This window comes from Pundamilia nyererei, unplaced genomic scaffold (assembly GCF_000239375.1).
Source record: "Pundamilia nyererei isolate P.nyererei 1_Seehausen unplaced genomic scaffold, PunNye1.0 scaffold00119, whole genome shotgun sequence".
Taxonomy (NCBI): domain Eukaryota; kingdom Metazoa; phylum Chordata; class Actinopteri; order Cichliformes; family Cichlidae; genus Pundamilia; species Pundamilia nyererei.
Genome location: NW_005187520.1, coordinates 1,694,636 through 1,714,400, shown reverse-complemented (window position 1 = coordinate 1,714,400; position 19,765 = coordinate 1,694,636). Strand labels below are relative to the sequence as shown.

General features: G+C 40.0%; 1 protein-coding gene across 9 annotated transcripts in view; it reads left to right on the top strand.

Moving 5' to 3' along the window:
- Positions 1-15,616, top strand: part of grip1 (glutamate receptor interacting protein 1) — a 63,354-nt gene extending 47,738 nt beyond the window's left edge. For 5 of the 9 annotated variants that reach the window (XM_005742307.1, XM_005742308.1, XM_005742303.1 and 2 more), the window contains 14 exons: positions 738-818; positions 1,266-1,335; positions 2,053-2,198; positions 3,446-3,590; positions 4,438-4,577; positions 6,139-6,342; positions 6,422-6,575; positions 7,167-7,205; positions 7,505-7,616; positions 9,837-9,869; positions 11,421-11,531; positions 11,624-11,740; positions 11,830-11,976; positions 12,065-15,616. In XM_005742307.1, coding sequence (XP_005742364.1) covers positions 738-818; positions 1,266-1,335; positions 2,053-2,198; positions 3,446-3,590; positions 4,438-4,577; positions 6,139-6,342; positions 6,422-6,575; positions 7,167-7,205; positions 7,505-7,616; positions 9,837-9,869; positions 11,421-11,531; positions 11,624-11,740; positions 11,830-11,976; positions 12,065-12,373 — 1,808 coding nt within the window. In that variant the 3' untranslated portion in view covers positions 12,374-15,616. The remainder of the gene's footprint in view (positions 1-737; positions 819-1,265; positions 1,336-2,052; positions 2,199-3,445; positions 3,591-4,437; positions 4,578-6,138; positions 6,343-6,421; positions 6,576-7,166; positions 7,206-7,504; positions 7,617-9,836; positions 9,870-11,420; positions 11,532-11,623; positions 11,741-11,829; positions 11,977-12,064) is intronic. The other 4 variants (XM_013913194.1, XM_013913195.1, XM_005742305.1 and 1 more) reach the window with 3 other exon arrangements.
- Positions 15,617-19,765: the final 4,149 nt, after the last annotated feature.

Here is a 19,765-nt window from a genome sequence, read left to right as displayed (position 1 = left end):
GTAGCGAAGAAGCGATATAGCTGTGCGTCATCTAATAATGGTGAAGTTAAATGTTACGTCACCTACTGTCAGCATCTACGGCCAGTGTGAATCTGTAGCAGTCTTTTTTTGTCTCTATCAGTCAGTGTTGATATTAACAATTAATAATCTCAATACTTCACTTAATAAATTAATAAAATGTACAAATGGACAGCACAAAAGACTTCCTGAACATTCTTAACATAATAGCTACAAAACAGACAGATGTCATCACAAATGGTGCATTAAAGATTTTTGACTTGCAGGAAAGATTTTTATGTATGATCACCTCTAAGTTTTGAACTTTGATCTTCTATAAACATTTGAGAGCATGATGTGTCCTCTAAGTTATGTAGAATCAGGTTTAATACATGGACAGCTAACATATACGTCGTACCCACGAGCTCACTTTGTGATTAATCATTGACTGTTATTGAAATTGTTTTCCACATGTCTGCTGAGGTCTCTGAGCAAAAAATATTTCTATTTCTTCCTGTATTTATAACCGTTAAACCAAGTGTGAGTAAGATTGAAACCCTGGTTCTCATCAAGCCAGGCAGGACTGTATACAGAGCGTATGATTAAAGCCTTGAACAGAAGCTTAATCACCTGATTCTGACTGAGAAGATGTTGAGCAGAAAGCCTTTATTCCTCTTCTGATGTATTTCACAGTAAATTAAACATTTCTACTGCTGAAATGTCTCCATCTTTCTGCACAGAGTCAGTCATCCCCAGTTCAGGGACGTTCCACGTAAAGCTCCCAAAGAAACCAGGAGTGGAACTGGGAATCACCATCAGCTGTAAGTAAGGAGAAACGACTACGCAAACACGTACACTAATGTGAGGTCGCTACTGTGGATGGTTTAGATAGACTTTATTAGTAACACAGCTCTGTGTTAATTATTGATTAAGAAAGAGTGCCAATGCCAAAACAAGCAACTAGAATATTATAAAAGTCTTTTTATTGTCAGTGACAGTAGTTTTATTTTTTATTAAATGATTTAATTTGGTGTTTCATCATGTTTACACATCGGGGAAATTAAATTTTCATTCTGAAAGACAGATTTCATCAGACCAGATCCAGCCCGACCTCCTCTTGGGTGTCACTTCAATATTACATTTCCTGCTTTGATTTTACTTTTCCCCTTTAACATTTAATCGTTACTTCTGGTTGTAGTGGTGTAAACAGGTTTAATTATTTACAGTTTTCTGTTTCATCTTCAACTCGTCTCTTTGTGTGTCTGCAGCTCCGTCCAACAGGAAACCAGGTGATCCTTTGATCATCTCGGACATCAAAAAAGGCAGCGTCGCACACAGGTGACACAAACTATGGCTAAACTAACTCTAATCCAGCCTTAAACCTAACCGAGGCTGAACTCTACACACAGTATGTGAGGCTAAAATAAAACAGTGTCAGCTGTGTTAAACCTCAGACTGCCGCCTGTACGTGTTTGGTTAATTAGGCTAACGGTCCAGGCCTGTGCATGTCGTGGTTTGTAGGTCATGTGTTTTGGACTGTGAAGCAGAATGTGAGCTAAAGGGCTTCTGCTGGCAGGTAGCATCTGTTTACTCTGCAGGCCTTTTAGAAACAGGAAGCAGAGGACTAGTTATAGACCTTCATACGGAAAAGAAAGTGCCGGCGGTTTTACAAGATTTTGGACCAATTTCAGAGGATATCTTCCAGCTTCGATGTCCTTTACAAACTAAAAAAGAACTGATATTAGGTAAAATGATTGGGATTAATTTTCCCAAAATGTAAACAAATAAAGCCTAAAAAATTGGTTTAAGTTGTACCTCGTGGTTTAAACCCAAAGCAATATCTTCACTCCTATTTCATGTACAAGTTAACATATCTTCATGTAAAATTTGTAAGGTTATATTTCATATGTTGAAGAACTGATATTAATGCAAAATTCCATCCTGTCCATAAAGCAGATGCACTGCAGTCATGATTATGATAATATGACATAATAACGATCTCAGCTGACTTCTTTATTAAACTTGTTCCTCTAATTTACCTGAATGTGTTTTCAGGACGGGGACGTTGGAGCTGGGAGACAAGCTGCTGGCCATTGATAACATCCGTGTGGAGAACTGCTCCATGGAGGAAGCTGTTCAGATCCTCCAGCAGTGTGAGGAGCTCGTCAAACTGAAGATCCGCAAAGATGAAGACAACTCTGGTATCGCTTTTAAGTCTATTCCCAAAAGCAAGAGGCCGAGTGATAAACCAGCTTTCAGGGATGCCCACAGTATCATTAATCCTCCTTAAAAAGAACCTCTAGAGTCGTTCCGTGGTGACCTACTTGCCAACTTTAATAAGCTGTGGGACCTTTCCAAATTCTCCTCAAAAGATCATATTTAAAGAGCTTTAGCAACACCAACAGTCACACCTAAATCCTTTTGAATAAGTGAAAAGACAGTGGTACTTAAAAGCATGTAGGAGCCAAACTGGTGCTCATAAAATCTTCACTAATCTTCTGACAATCCTGAGATCTTTAGCATCTTTATGACAGTTTTATTGTACTTTAGAGAGTCCTGATGGGGTCCTAAACTCTCTAGATCAATAGCTGATTTGAAATCATTTGTCTTGTATCATTTTAAGTTAAACTTAAAACCTCTTTAAACATGAAATCTAATCGTAACTTGATCACAACCTGACTGTCAGGAGTCTTCGAGGACTACAAACTAATCCAGTATTCTTGAAATCTTCTTCCAAAAAATGAATGTTCTCAAAAACATTTAGGATCTTGTTGGTGATCTTCAGGATGGCCAAATTCTTTCAAACCTTATCAGTGACTCTAAGGGACCAGCACAATCTTAAGTATCTTCAACACCAACTAGAACATCCCTGAATCCTTCAGGACCCCATTCATATTTTCTAAATCGACTCGATCGTCCATGAGGACGAACAGAAATTTACTAAGGTACTACTAGAACTACTACTACTAGATGTAGAGCCGGATCGTCAACCGTCCTAAAGGACGACTGGAAAGCAAACTGTTTGCTTGAAATCTGCCATCAACTCCTCAAGGACTCTCAAGTGTCTTACCAGGGTGGCTCTTCTTTTCAAAACTAACTCAAACATTGCTGAATACTTTGACCTTGATTGAGGATTTCACTAAACTTATGGCAGACCCTGGACCTTGATAACCTTTAGAACATTTTAATGGCGATATAGATCCCAGTCAAGGTTTTCTAAATGTCCTCAGCCGCTCTTAAGGGTACACAGGGCCCTTAAGTCCCTGAAAACCTACTCAAGGTTTAAAGGAGGTGTCTAATGCTACTTTCAGGACAAACGTTGCACTTCTGGCTTAGTTTTAGCGTGTTTTAGTCTGTGTCACCACATCATCCCTTCCCATGCCATCTTCTCCTGATCATCTGTTCACCACTGACCTTATGTGGAATCGATCTTTATTGAATGTTTCAGATGAACAGGAGGTGTCTGGCAGCATCATTTACACAGTGGAGCTTCAACGCTATGGTGGTCCGCTGGGAATCACCATCTCAGGCACCGAGGAGCCCTTCGACCCCATCATCATCTCCTCTCTGAGCAAGGGGGGGCTGGCAGAGAGGTGCACGCACATGAACTCTAATTACATTACATAAAAAATAAATTACAGGTCACACCTGTAGAAAACATGTCAAGTTTGTGGATTATTTAATCACTTAATCAGCACATCTAGTTTTCTGTTCTTTTCAGCTATTTGGAGGATCGCATTTATTCACTATAAAGTGCCATAAATAGATGTTTATTATTATTATTATTATTATTATTATCATTAGTGCAGGCTCTATTGTCTTTAGTAGTTCCCTGCTGGTGTTATGTATGATTCTGGATTAGTATTAAATACATTCTGTGCTTAATACGGCATTTTATTTACAGAAACTCAGACTCTAAGAAGCTTAGAACCAGGGTTGTTTGTGTAAACGCCATCTTTATGTCAAATGTCGTAAACAGAGGAAATGCTAAAGCTGGCTGCCTAAATCTGAGGGATTATGTTTGATGATGTATAAAATAAGAAATACAGTATCAGCGCAGGCCATCTAAATGGTCTCACTATAAAAAATTAAGGAAATATTAAATAAGAAAAGATTTTTCATCTTTCTAAAAATAACATCAGTGACTGGAGGAATGAAATATGGAGTGAAACCGTGACAGACATGATAAGCTTAGGATGCCAGATGAAGTGGAGAGTGTCGCCCTCTGCTGTTTAAAAATAATTATTTTCCTCATCATCAATTGGGTTTTCACCTCTTTCCTACAGGAATGATTCTCATTTCTATTTTGTGTATAAGTATATTTGTGTTTCCCTGAGACTGTTAACTCAGTTCCAGTCTTCTTTAAAGTCTTGTCAAGTATGATTTTTGAGTTGCTGAACCCTGAGTGTATATTTCTGTGTGTTTTGGTGTTGTTTACAGGACTGGTGCGATCCATGTAGGCGACCGTATTCTTGCGATCAACAGCAGCAGCCTGAAGGGGAAACCTCTGAGTGAAGCCATCAGTCTGCTGCAGCAGGCGGGCGAGACGGTCACGTTGAAGATCAAGAAGCAGGGAGAACGTACGTAGACGCTTTTTTCACACCATAAACACCGTTCATAATCACAAGCATCAACAGAAAATGCAAAACACAAGGAAATGAGATTCACATCAAGAGCCAGGCTTGTGTAGTGTGTCTCATACAGCTTACTCAACCAGTAACAATCACTCAGTAGCCTTTATAAACTATTAATAAAGCAGAATAATTCACGACCAACTGTTTCACCAGCTTTGGACATTTAATTGTAACAAATATGTCCTGATATAAGAGCAAAATAATAACTTATAAGTTTTGTTCTTGCACACAAGCAGCCCACAGACTGTTTTCTAGTCCTGATCTTACAGCAGCTGTGTGGGAGTTTTCATTTTAAACAGAAAGAAAAGTAAAAGCTTTTTGATCGTGCAGTTACCTGTACCAAACTGCCAAGCCTTCTGCTGTGAAACCGGCTGCACATGAAAAGGAAACCTCCTTTTACAGCTCCATGGCTTTAAGATGGCCTCAGAGAGACACATTGTGCAGTGGCTGAATGCATCGTTCCACTTCAGCGACTTTCTGAAGCCTCTGTTCCCCCTCTGTGACTCAAATGATTCAAACATCAAAATATCAGCACCAGTTATGATCTTTGAAAAAAAGAAACTGACAACCCAGTCTCCCTCCTCGGCATCAACTTTCCTTTTTATGGCTTTGTGTTTTATCCAGCTTGAAGTTGTGGCGGTGGTGTGGATGTTAAATCGAACAGTCAGACTTTAAGCTTTAATTCAGGCTGTTTGACAAAGTTAAACATTAACTGTTCAAGAATTAGAACCATTTTTATAAACAGTCCTCCACAGAGCACATGTTGAATATAATTTACCGTAATTTAAAGATTTCATTAGGGAAGTTTTCTAACCTGCACTTTTATGCCATCGCTGCTGTTAACACCTCATGGAGAGGTTTGAATGATGGTCGTTATTTGTACAGGTCATTAAGTGGCTCCATAGTTTGGTGGTGCAAACTAGCACCCAACAAGCGAAAAGTCCCCTTTTCAGTCCCTTCTTTTCTGTCTGGAATGGTAAATGGTAAATGGCCTGTATTTATATAGCGCTTTTACTAGTCCCTAAGGACCCCAAAGCGCTTTACATATCCAGTCATCCACCCATTCACGCACACATTCACACACTGGTGATGGCAAGCTACATTGTAGCCACAGCCACCCTGGGGCGCACTGACAGAGGCGAGGCTGCCGGACACTGGCGCCACCGGGCCCTCTGACCACCACCAGTAGGCAACGGGTGAAGTGTCTTGCCCAAGGACACACGACCGAGACTGTCCAAGCCGGGGCTCGAACCGGCAACCTTCCGATTACAAGGCGAACTCCCAACTCTTGAGCCACGATCGCCCTGGAAGGGAATAAAGCTCCCGAATCAAAGATGCAGAGCTACCCATAACACTGTGGCGACCCCTTGTGGTAGGGGAAGAGTTGAACGTACAGCTCATTAAAGGGACGGGACACAGTGTCACTTCCAGTGGAGTGACAGATTTACACATTTATATTCACGAACGCACATTGGTGGTTTGACAAACGTACTCCGTCTGTCTGCAGTGTCAAGCCCAAAGTCTTGCGTGATTGGTTCGGGTCTGGGGCCAGGAGTGGGGCCTAACCTGGAGAACCAGGATGGGGAGGAGGAGCCTGTTGTCATGGTTGCACCTCCGACAAGCCAGAGAGCATTCAGCACACTGCCGTCCGTGGACAGCGCTGTGGAGTCCTGGGATGGATCCAACATGGACAGCAGCTTCACCACCCCAGGTAGGGACCGACCTCTGACCTCTGCTGACCTCATTAATGCCTCAGTAATGAAACACTTCTCCTTTGCTGGTGTGTGTAGCTCCTACTTTTCAGTCGTCACTGTACAGTTTCCACGAGTGGCGCAGCGCCAAGACAAGCAACAGCCAATCATCATCTTCCACTCGCCAGAGAGCCAATCCACTGTCGGATCTGGGTCTGAATGACGATGATTGGGACCGCCCACCTCTCGGAGGGTGAGAGACTGAGTGAACGGCACAGTGAAAAACATAAAAGCTTGAGTAAAGAAAACTGTAATAACCTTTGTTATATAACAGACAGTATTCAACTGTTCCAGGTTTAATCAAGCTGTTTTCAGGGCTTAAAGTACTTTGATCAACACAATTATTCAAAACTGTTACAGAGGAGGGAGAAGGATTAATATGCTTTTCATACTAGTTTTGAGCAGCCACTTATGCCACATAGTGATTTCCAAATTTACTCAGAATGCAATTTTTCAAGTTTTCTCCCATGAATTATCAGATACAGATGAAATACTGAGGGTACAGATACTCGATCCTCCTCCTCTACATCACAAACTGGCGCAGTTCACTGAAACTATGACACTGATGCTCAAACTGTGTGATAAGATCAGTCTAAACAAACTGAGCTTGCCTAGTATGTGTATACCCTTAAACCCAGAAGCACATCAGAAGAGAGGCCTGAAGATGGATGTGCACGGATACATTTTGCAGCATATCTTTTGTAGCTGTTAGCATTCCTCATCCAGAACAATGGAGTATGTAGCACTGAGCTAACAGCAATAACAGTAGTGTGTCTTTCTGCAGAGGCTGTAATCTGCCCAGCGGTCTAATCTCTGACAGCAGGTACCACAGTGACCTTTGACCTTTAACCCTTCACACACAGTCTTCTGTGACACCCAGTAACCTCCAGCAGATACCCTCACTTGGTGACCTTTAACCCCCGCCACACCGATATCAATACCTGGTGGATGTGTATGTCATCACTGCCCATGCCCCCTCCTGTTAAAAAAACACTCTCCAGCATGACCACTAGCTTCCTGTGTGTGTGTGTGTGTGTGTGTGTGTGTGTGTGTGTGTGTGTGTGTGTGTGTGTGTGTGTACCCATCATGCTGACTGGTTGACCTGTTACCTTTCCCTCTCAGGTTTAATGTGGGACATGATGGGACAGAACCAGACCAGGAGGAGAACTTCTGGTCTCAGGCTCTGGAGGACTTGGAGACCTGTGGACAGAGCGGCATCCTCAGAGAGCTGGAGGTGAGGAGCGCCACGAAATCTACTATAGTGAGAAGTGTTAGCAGTAGAAGAAGTATTTACAGTAAGAGTTGAGTATTAGCAGGAGTAAGGCTTCTGAAATTTTTATTCAGCAAATGAAGAATTCTCAGATGCTAATGCCTTTCTGCATCGCCCTCTGGTGTATGGATACCAGCACCTACACTGTGAAGTTTGATAGGCTGGCTTTTCTCAAAGAAGATATAGAAAAAATGTTGAAAAGATGATGGATTAAGGCTAATTTTTTAACCTTCTGGAGTTGAGTTTATTTGGTTTTTGATTTTACTTTCAATAAAATCTCACATGTATGTCTTTACAGTTATTTTCCATTTTGACATACTGTATTAACACAATTGACCTAAAATCACACACACAAAAAAAATCAGAGTTGCAACAGTTAGACTTTATTAGTGTGAAAACCACAAACATTGAAATGCAAATATAAATTGTAAATTTCAAATTGTACAAATGTGGTAGTTATTTACATTAAATTCCTGTCTACCATAAGACAAGGGGGCACATCACAGGCCTGACACCTTGAAGGTGTAGAAACTCCTCCTGTGGATCACCAGGAGACAGCGTTTACGCTGCAGTCTGCCATTGGTGGATTGTTGACTGGCATCTGTGACATTCAGTAGTCGTCTCAATGTTATGACACACAAAACAAAAAAAAACCTACCCTACACACTAAGAACTAGTGGTGCAACGGATCACGGCTGATCCGTTATCTGAACCAATCCCACTCCACGGTTCGGCACGCACGTGATCCGAAGATTCAAAAAAGTATGTGTATGGTGCGCGTGGTCAGTCTGTTAAGCAATAGTTATGGTCAGCGAAAGCGGTCCAAGTGGAGGAGCAGAGGAGTTTGCGGCATTTAAGCAGCCCTTTGCTGCCCAGTCCAACCGGGCTAAAGCTATTACAAAAGCTACTGGGGTGTTTAGCTGCAGACGGGAGGCCGTATTCCGTTGTGCAAAACAAGGGGTTTAAACTGTGATGAACGTGCTTGAGCCACGCTATGATATCCCGTTGCGCGTCCACTTCAGTGACAAGATCGTACCCCGGCATGTATGAGCAGGAAAAGTTTAAAGTTATGGCTGAACTGTCCCAGGCATCTTCTGTTGCCCAACTACAAATGGGTGGACCTCCAGGGCAACGGAAAGCTACGTGACCGTGACCGCTCGTTATATCACAGCGGAGTGGTAGATACAAAGCCCTGTACTGCCCTATATTGCACCTTAATTTGTTTTTATATAATTCTGTGGGATGAGTCTTGAGTTGAATGTTTTTAATAGGCAAAAAATACTTAAATAAGTTAATAAGTAAATGTTAACATTTTTTTTTTTTTTTTGCTGATCCGAAAATTGATCTGATCCAAACCGTGAGATTTTTGATCCGTTGCACCACTACTAAGAACACAGTCCAAACACACTAAGTGTCATAAATCTCTCTGATAGAACTGTCTCTGTCCTTAGAAAATCCCATTTTTATAGCTTCTTCCTGCACTAAATATGAGGACAGTTTTGAGGAAGTATGGCATAAAATATTTATTATAACTGCGGTTTTACTTTGCTGATTAACACAATTTAAAAACTGGTTTGTAGGTTGAAGTCCACAATTTCAACACAATTTGAAAAAGACGCTCAACATAAGTGAACTTTTTACAGTCTTCATTAAGCATTTTTTAAAAACAGATAAACTTTTTGTGACCCATACACCACACTGTCACAAGTACTTAACATTTGGACAGCAAGCCAGATCACGTCTCCCCACTTGGCTTTGGAGAAGTTACAGTATAGACCTTCTGTAATAAACAGTTGTAGCATTCCTGTGCCCAATACACTGCACTGTTACAGGATGACATTGATATTTTGATCTGAACAGCAACACAGGCTGGAAGTCTGTAATGAGCTCAACTATAATGTTCTTCTTATCCACAGAAACACTTAAAAACCACATCACACATCCACAAGAATGAAGACAAACCAAATATAGCTGAAATATTGATCACTTTAATTATTGAACTGGACAAAAACTGTTAACACAAATAATCATGTAGTGATGTGAACACTGATGAGAGGCTTATTGTTCAGCCCTGAGGACTGACAGTCAAAGTTTAGTCATATTTGTCCAATTCATGCTGAAAGAACTACATGTTTATACCTTCTCTGGCACACAGAAGTAAAAAAGAGACTCCTTCTCTTCCAGGAGTCTGGAAAGGAGACACACCTCCTCACTCTGGTATTCCCCATCCTCCCTCCCCTGTACTAACTCCTCCTGTCCTCCTCTTCTTCTGTCTCCTCTAACTGGACCTCCAGCGTTGTCAAACATCTGACATGTTTGCTGGTTTTGAATGTGACTCTAACTGCATTCTAACAGCAGACCATGGTGACGTCATTGTGACATCTTAGTGACATCACCCAGCTTCCAAACACAGTCACATGGCAGAGTCATGTTGTTGCACCAGGCATGGCAGTTTGAGCAAGGCATGCTTGGAGAGCTTGCGCAAGGCCTCATGGGTAGTTTTTTTTTTTTTTTTGCCAGTCATGAAGCAGATCTGTCAGTCATGCATGCGTTTGATGAGTTCTTGATTCTGATTGGCTGAAGTGGGCATCGGTTGGGAAGTTTAGCCATTTAAAAAAAAAGGGTGTGATGTGGAAAATAAGCACAATCATCAAACATTGACAGTCAGAGAGTTGAAATCCTCTGGGTGAGCTCAAAAGTAGAATCTATCTGTAGAGGTCTGTACTACGAAGCAGGATTTATGATTAGACAGCTAACTTCAGGTTGAATGCTGAGCTTTCAGAGTTCATGTCTTATTAGATTATGTCGGCTATGCTTGAGATAAGAGACCTGCATGTACAAAGCCTTAGTCTACTGATCAATCAGTATTGATTCTTAGAAGATCCCTCACACCTTGATGACTAGTATGTAGTTTTTCTTTCCCTGACCAGTAAGAAAAATGGAAAACTGCCGTTTTAAAGCAATTTTATTTTCCTATAAGCCTTAAATAGAGTAATATACACTTACCAGACACTTTATTAGGTATACATGTTCAGCTGCTTGTTAAAGCAATTAGCTAATCACCCAATCATGTAGAAATGACATGGTGCATTTCTACATGTCATCAAGATGACATTAAGAAGTTCCAACTTGGACTTCGAAGAATTAAGATAGTTCTTATAGTTTTTAGGTTTACCTAAAAAAAAAGAAAAAAAATGTGGCTGGTGTGTGTTTATTATAGAGAGATCATCAGCTCCTGATATGTGTTGTCAAACTTACTGCTAGGTTAGAAAATTCCACAGTTAATAAATATTAAAATGAAATCTAAAAGCACTGGAAAACATAATGACACACTGGGAATATAAAGAGTGTATGCCAAAAAACTCCCCCAAACAGTTTACTGTATAGACCTGAATGGTACCAATAACCACCTTCGTGTGGCTGCTTGCTGATATCAGAGTAAGCAAAGCCAGATTTTCTTTGTTATGTTGAACCTGCTTCATATTACAGGCCATTAAACTGTACAAAACAAGAGATCCTGTCAGTAAATATGAGTTAAAACAGTCAATGGTGACAACAGTTGAGCCTGCTCAAAAACAGCAGCAGATCCTAGGAATGGAAATTCAGAAACATCAGTAGAGGCACAGTAAATAATAGTGATTTATGATTAGAAAGAGGTCCTTTCCTGCCACCTGGGTTCAAAGGCAGCAATCTTTAATTACCATGTTTGCTATTTATCCGGTTCTGATTGGATGTTTGCGCTTGCTGTTCTCTGATTGACTCTCATAGGCTACCATCATGTCAGGCTCCACCCTCAGTCTAAACCATGATCCCACCCCTCTGCGGAGCACACTGGGACGCCAGGCGAGTTTCCAGGAGCGCAGCAACTCCAGACCACAAGTACATGCCGCTGATCTTTAACCTCTCTCTGTGATATGTGTTATTTTGTGAAATATTGATTTTGAAGACAACTTTCTTGTGATTGTTCTCAGGTGACTCCTCGATCCAACACCTTGCCCTCTGACCCTCAGCGCCGAGCCTTCGCCATGAGGAAGATGAGACAGGAAGTAAATGACATCCTAAACCAGAACCCTGTGGAACTTCACAAGGTAATGTTTGGCCTGTGTTTGCTCTCTTTAGGGAGGTTCACAAACCCTGTGATCCTTATTAACTGACAGGTGTGTTTTTGTACTCATAGCTCACTCTGGAGAAGGCGACAGACCTGGAGGATTTTGGTTTCAGCGTTTCTGATGGATTGCTGGACCGCGGCGTCTATGTTAATAACATCCGACCCGGAGGCCCAGCGGAACGGGGTGGTCTCAAAGCCTATGACCGAATACTACAGGTACAAAAATATACCAGTTTCACTAATCTCTCCACAGCCTTCAACTCTTCATTTCTTGGTTTAAATTAAGTTTTCTTTTTTCTTACAGATTAACCATGTGCGGACCAGGGACTTTGACTGCTGCCTTGTAGTTCCCCTGATTGCAGAGTCTCCAAACCGCTTGGAGCTTGTAATCAGCCGAAACCCTTCATCCTCTTCCTCCTCTACCCTGATGGCCAATCACACCGATGGCACAACCAACAGCAGCCACCCCTCTCAGCTAGTTGGCAGTGACCTGGGATCCTCAGAGCTCTCTGTTGGCCAGGGAGAGGACAGTGGTCCAATTAAGTGGAGCCAACCAGGAGATGGCTTTGGGACAGGGATTGGGATGGGGCAGGTTACAAACAATTCCTTATAGCAGACAAAAATTATGTCACACTGGATTCAACCACACCAGACTGGAGAGATCGTGAGGAAAAAGGGGACAACAAAGTTGAATCAAACTGATTTAAAACTGGTTTAAACTGGTTCGGAGTAGACCGCCCATGGTGCTACACACACCCTCTGGATGACCTTTGACTACTATAGTTTGACCCTTGAACTGCTAAAGCAGCCTGAAAGCACAGTGATGGACTGGAGCAACTCCACACCTTTTAACCTGAACCAGTTCTGTATACTGGTATTACTAGTGTCACTGGAACCAGAATTCTAATGATCCTATTATAGCCACAACTGGGGCTACTGGCCTACCTGGTCTAAGATTAATAGTTATTGGTCCTTCTAGCCCAGAGCCAGTGCTACTGGTTCTACTGAAGCCACAACTACAGCCAATAGTCTTAACGGTCTACAAGCCGAGAAATATATCCCTATGAAGTCAGTGCCGCAGCCAATGGTCTTACTCTTTTAAGATTGATGGTTACTGGTTCTAGAAGCCTAGAATTCTAGGTTGAAGACACATGGGTTCTGGAATTATGGTTCCAGGTTCCACCAAAGTCCTACTAAACAAGCACCTGAGCCAATAGTCTTAGCATACCAAGACACACAGGTACTGGTCTTAGTGGGATCAGGACAATGGCTATTGTTTCTAGTGAAACCAGAGGCTAATCTAGTTGTCTTACTGGTCAAAGCATGGTTCATGTTTGTGGTCTCACTGGCCAAGGAACTATGGATACTGTGCCATTGCCATGGCCAGTGCTTGGGGAAGTCCATCCTGGATCCTGGGCCTACTAGAACCAGATTTGTGGCATTTGGCCGAGATCCACAGCAGCACAAAGACTGATGGGACACTAGTCCAGATACCGAAACCTGCTGATGGGCATAACAGTTGCCAAGGAGACTAGGGATGCTCTGATCAGTGTCTACATCTGATGATATTACTGAACATATACTGATTACTAAATCCTTATGCTTGTGTATAAGAAATCCTTATGAAAGTCTTCTATTTGATATTTAACCAGCTGAAATAACTGGTCCTCAGTACACTAAAAATTAGATTGTTCAGAATGCAGAAGACGGTAAGTCTGAATTTACTGAAGGTGTAAGTTTTCCAAGTAGTTATGCTTGACATTGGAAGGTTGATGGAAAGGTAGTTTTAGGCACTGCCCCACATAGAATTAAAGAAAGAAGCTTTCGAACAAGAAGGTACAGATCCCACAAGAAACCGGTATCAGAAGGTTGGTTTAAGAGATGAGAATAAAAATGGTTCTGGTTAACTGCAGGTTTTGAAGAAAGGGTATAAGTGGAAATGACGATAGAAAGAGAGTTCGAGCTCAAAAATGGTTGGGATTAGGTGAGGTTTGGCAAGTATACAAGGTTGGATTCATAAGGTTATGATGAGATGTACCTCCTTAAAATAAATGCTCAACATGACATGGAAACCTGAAGAGATATCCAAATTAAACAGTACAAAAGGAAAGACCTCCTTAGCTAGTTCGTCTGGCAACCCAGAGATTTATTCCTGTGGGCATTACCAGGTGTAGTTTTTCATGATAACCAGATAAAATTCAGACACTAAGGCTCACTAGTTTGGTTTAAATATTTGGCAGAGGTTGACAGACAGCTTTGAGGGGTTTTAACATTGTTGCATTCTTATTTACCATTCTATTGGAAAAATAATAACTAGCACTTAGTCAAGTTTGATTATGCACTTTACTGAACTAAAACTGTACAAGGTTTGGCTTGTACTTTGGCTCCACTGTTGAACGGCTGCTATATTTTATGTAACCTGCTCTCTATCACTTTAATTTCCTAAATTCTCCATAAATTACAACTGACAGTTCTAATATTTTATGACGCCATTCACAAAATTTACATTATTACTAACCATTGCCGCTATACAGATGAATAATATGAGAAAAGTTAGCATTTGAGCAGAGATGTTGGTCTCTGGATGAACACTGTTTTAAAGTTTTAAACCAGAGCTGGACATTGAAACATGATACTTGTAGGAGCCATTCTTGGGTTAATACCTTATGTGGTCGCTAGAGGTCACCTTTTGCTGTTTTGATCATGTCTACAATTCTGGTTTTTACTGAGCAGGAAAACCTGCAGCTGCATATATATTTATGTTTGTTGCGCCTCAGCTTGAAGCTAGTGAAAAGACAGAGATAAGGTGCTTTCGGACCAGAGAAATTTTTATTGGTCTTGTTAAACAAGCCTTTGTTAGTTTTTTTAGATACACATGATATGCACGATTGGAGAACCGCTAGCCATCACTAAAGTTCTAAAAGAAATTCGAGTATGGTTAGAAAGGAATACTAAAAATTTGACAGAACACAACTCAAAACATTTCAACACATAAATCACTGTGGTAAAGAGTTTAGGTTAAAATTTGCAGAAGGTAATTGCAAAAAAGTACATTTAAAAAGCCTGCATAAAAATGGGTGTAACATCAGCTGAGTATATAAAACTCTTAGCGATTAAAAAATGGAGCAAAGCACAGAGAAATAATTTTACCTTGGCTCTGTGTGAGGGCAAGGTAATTTGATTTTTCATGTATACTTAATGCTATTCAGCTTTTACATCACTTTTGCATATCTATGCTCCAGGAGGAGGCCATGAGAAACTGGGACTGGTGTGGAGCTCTGCACCAATGAGCTTATAAAGAGAAAAAAATTATATTGAGCAGAACTTATTTCAGCTTATTGGTGCAGCCCTCCAAAACAGTCCCAGTTTAGCATGTGTCCCCTTGTGAAAATAAATTGTCCATCTTTGGTATGTAGGCAGTTTGAATAGAAAAGAATCTGCAAACCATGCTTAGCTTAGTATATCTGGAAAGTGTATTTTGGAAAGCTATACATCTTTGATGCTTTTTGGTCCAAAAGTGCCTATAGTCCATATCTTCTTAGGAATTTGGGAATGCATTGCCTCCCATTAAAAGTAACAGTTTGAAATATTTTGTGGAAAACCATCTATTAATGGCTACTTCCTATAAACATGTTTCTTAATTATGCAGTTTCTAATTTAAATTTTTGGCAAGCTAAGTTAAAACAAAAAACACAAAAAAGGAAACTCTGCAACACTGGGCACACTCCATCTGCTAAGGGAGAACATGTGGTAGGATCCAAAGCTTCAGAACAGCTACTTTATATGCTTTAATATGTCAACTAGAGAAATTTGTTTATATATAATATAAAGGACAATATCATTATGTTTTTTTAAATAATTATTTGTGAATTTTACCTTTAGAAAAAAAATCTGTGCATTTTCACTAATGATCAGCTGATACTGATCGGAGCATCCTAAATGAAACGAAGGGTTTACTGTTAAAATTTTAGTTCTGTGCCATGGACGAGCTACAGGCTGGAAGAGTTACGATAACTACACTGTCAATAATAATAATGATGATGATGACACTGAGCAAGTTCAATAATACTTTTTCTACTGTTTACACCTGTTGGACTGGCCACACTGTGTATGTATGTGTGCGTGTCTGTGTGTGTGTATGTTACACGTTAAACACAAGGCCAGTTAAGCCCCTCCCACCTCAAGCCCCACCCAATCTACCCCCTGACCAATAGGCAGCCAGGATGATGGACGGCAGTTCTGAAAAATTCAGCTGATTGGCTGGAACCAATCAGAAACATAAACATTTCCTTCCCTGCCTGTCTGTGATTGGTTCTTTTTTTACACACAAAGACAACCAATCAGCTTCCAGGAAGAAGCCACGCATGCCCCTCCCCCGACTTCCCCTCCCCAGCCCCAGTGACAGTGATCTCTTATGCTAATCAATTGGTGTGTTTTTTTTGATTGACTGTTGTCAATTCTGTTTGTTTGTTTGTTTGTTTGTTTCCATGGTGACTGAACCAGAAAATATGTAAAATAGATTTTAAAAAAAAAAGTTCAGTCCCCATCGCTGTTCACATCAAAAACCATCAAACCCTGAAAACACCATCTCATAATCACAAAAACTATGTTACAAAAGAAAAAAAATCCTGTTAAAACAGGAAACCTGTGACAGTAAACACTGTGTGTGTGTGTGTGTGTGTGTGTGTCTGAGAGAGACTGAGTGAGTGTTTATTTTCGAGTGATGTCAACATCTTCCTGCTCTCACCTTAGTCTTAACTCACTATTTAAAGTGGCCAATCAGAACCCTCCCTCAGCATCCCTGAGCCAAACACTCCAATAGTTGCTGCTGTGCTTTGGATTAGCATTGTGATTGGCTGTTTCTATGTGGATAGTTGTAATTGGCTGTTCTGGTCTACCCAAAAATTTCTAAAAGCTCAGATGGGTTGTTTTTTTTGCAAGCAAATGGCTAGTATGTAGTTAGCATTACACTAGCAGATGCAGAGCATACCCATAATTATAAACACAGTACAAACTACTATCCCAACTATGTTTACTAGCTAATAAACATAGCAAGAGACTTGTAAGCACATGGGTAAAAGCAGCTAACCAAAGCTTAAATTTAACCAACGTTTTTTTTATGTTAGCACACAGCTATCCCAGTACTAGCACAGTCTGTGTATTGTTAGCACAAACCTTGCACTTCACTAAGGTACGGTTAGCTGTAGAGCTAATTAATGTCTTTTAGCATCTTGACTAGAAAAAGGCTGAAACACTGGTATTACACTGACACTTGAGCAGGCTAACTTGATCTAAGGACATAGCTATCATATGGCTAGCAGACACTAAACAAAGGGCTAGCGTAATCATAACAGACATAACACAAGGACCATAGGCTGGCTGTGTTTGATATCCATTTATTATTATGTTTATTAGCTAATCACAAAGAAAGAACTTGGTTGGCATATATTTAGACAGCTAGCCAAAGCTAACATTTATTGTAACATCCTATTGTATGTCAGGACACAGTTAAGCAAAACTTGTGCCCATTTTAAAAATTTGGCTAATGTGTTAAATAAAGAGTTTTTTTCTTATTTGCATTAGGCAAACATAACAGATAACAGAAATACATTTTAGCATGTGACCAACAGATGTTGAACACGGGGTTTACGTAATGCAGACAATGCTAACATAAGGGTATTTCAGCTCCATTGAAGATCTCTTACAGATTTTTGGCTTATGTTAACGCATAGCTTACATGGGGATAACAGAGCTATTTAGCTTATGGTTAGTACTAAGTCACGGTTTCTAATTTTAGCAAAAGCAGTATACCACACATCAAATTCAACTGACAAGTGAGCAGCCTAACTTGGTCTGAGGACATTACTAACACATGTATCTAGCAGACATTGAGCATAGGACTAGTCTAACCATAACACATGACTATACACATAGAACAAGAAAATTAGGCTTTCTATGTGTAACACCCATTTCTTGCTATATTTATTAGTTAATAAGCGTATAAGTTATTTAATTAGCATATGAATAAAGAGCTATCCAAACCTAAACTTTTTATGTTAGCACACGGCTAGTGCCAGCACAGCCCTTACAGACCTTTAACATAGGGCTTACATTTGCAAAACAAAGTTTTCCTCTTGTTAGCAAAAAGCTAACATGGGAAATAATAGAACTACAGTTTAGCATGTGGTAGTTGATGCAGAGCATTAGAGCTAACTATAACATGTGGCTAGTTGCACATAGTACATGGGTGGTAAGTTAGCTGTACAATTTTTCAACACTTATTTACTGGTGTGGTTACAACTTAACATAGCAAGGGCTTGGTTGGTTTGTAGGTAGGTAAACACAACAGGTAACCAAGGAGCTAAAAATGTCTGCTAACAAGAGAGTATGTCAGTTTTATGTCAGCTTCTACTGATTTGTGGTTTATGTTAGCACACAACTAACATGAACTATAATTTAGCTTGCAGCTAGCATTTAGCCGAGGTAGTAGTTACAGGTTGATTAAAGAGAACTAACAAGGTCTAAGGAAATGGTTTACATTGCTAATATAGAGCTAATGCCTTGAATTGAGGGCTAACACATAGATGTTAGTGTTTTAAGGTTCAGCCAAGAGAACTGCTCCACCAATGGGAACAAGCCACACGGCTGAGAGGTGTGGCTTCACAAAGGTTTGATGAGTGAGACCTAAAGCCATACACACTGTGTTTGTGCGCATGTATTAACATTACCATGTGTGTGGGTGTGTATTTGTTAGAGCCTGTATGTGTGTGTGTGTGTGTGTGTGTGTGTATGTGTGTATAACATTGCAGGGATTTGCACTCTAGTGATTCACCTCAGCAAGACATCCACCTACCTACACACACACACACACACACGTGCATTGCACTGCCATTTGAAATAGTGGGTCAGATTAGTTTCCATGTAGCTTCACCAACCAACCAAACTGTATTTTTCTTTAAAGGAACAGGGATGTTGTAAAGTATTTTTGTACAAATTTAATACTTTGGTAGCATGACGTTCCTGTTGTTTGTCCTGTCGGGCTCCACTGCTCTCCTCCACCCGCCTTTGTATGGACGATTACTGAGCAACAATAAAGATGAAGACCTGCTGGGAGAACTGGACTCTGTGTGTTGTCTGACATCAACACACACAAGTTTATTTATGATTTTTTTTCCTAATACATATTTAATTTTATGTCTTTGACAGAAAGAAAAGAAAAGCAGACCTGCCTGTTTTTCCTGTGCTGAAAGTTTCTCAACACCATTTTACCACTCAGCCTGGACATCTTCACCTTCATGGTTACCACTATTTTAATTTTTCAAAATGACATTAAAGTGTACGTAATAGTTGTGCATTTAGAGAGCATTAACTAGATTTCCTTAATTATCCAAAAGATCCCAAAACTGTTTTATTCCATGTTAAGCTAATTTCAAATGCCTATTATTGTGTTTGGTAGTTGAATCTACGCTAATGGTTTATATTTGTTAGAATCGTCATAATTTTTTAACCATCCTTTCCTGTGAGGACCACATAACTGTAAAAATATGTTTGTATTTTTCTAGTTACAGGAAATGACATCACTTCCGGTGGGCATTTTGTTTGTGGATCACATCATTTATATTTCAGAAATGAGTCATAAATATTTTTACTATTCAAAGAAGCATCTGAGGGCTCTGAAAATATATTGAAATAAACAGAAAGTGGTTATTAACTATGATGGAGCATAGGAAGGAAAGAAATATTTAAAATAATTAAAGATAAAAATTACGGGATAGGGTGGAAAAACGACAAAATAAATATTTAATGTTTTAGAGTCATTAAAAAAATAGTCAAAAAATAGTTTGTATCATGTAAGTATACCAATTTGTATCATAATTTGTTTTTCTCTTATAAACTTGACAAATTGACTAGAAAACTTGACGTTTTTTTCTTTTGTATTTCCCTTTTTTTTTTTTCTTTAAGTTTCGCAGTTTTTACTGTTTTCTTTTTTGAGAGTTAACACAAA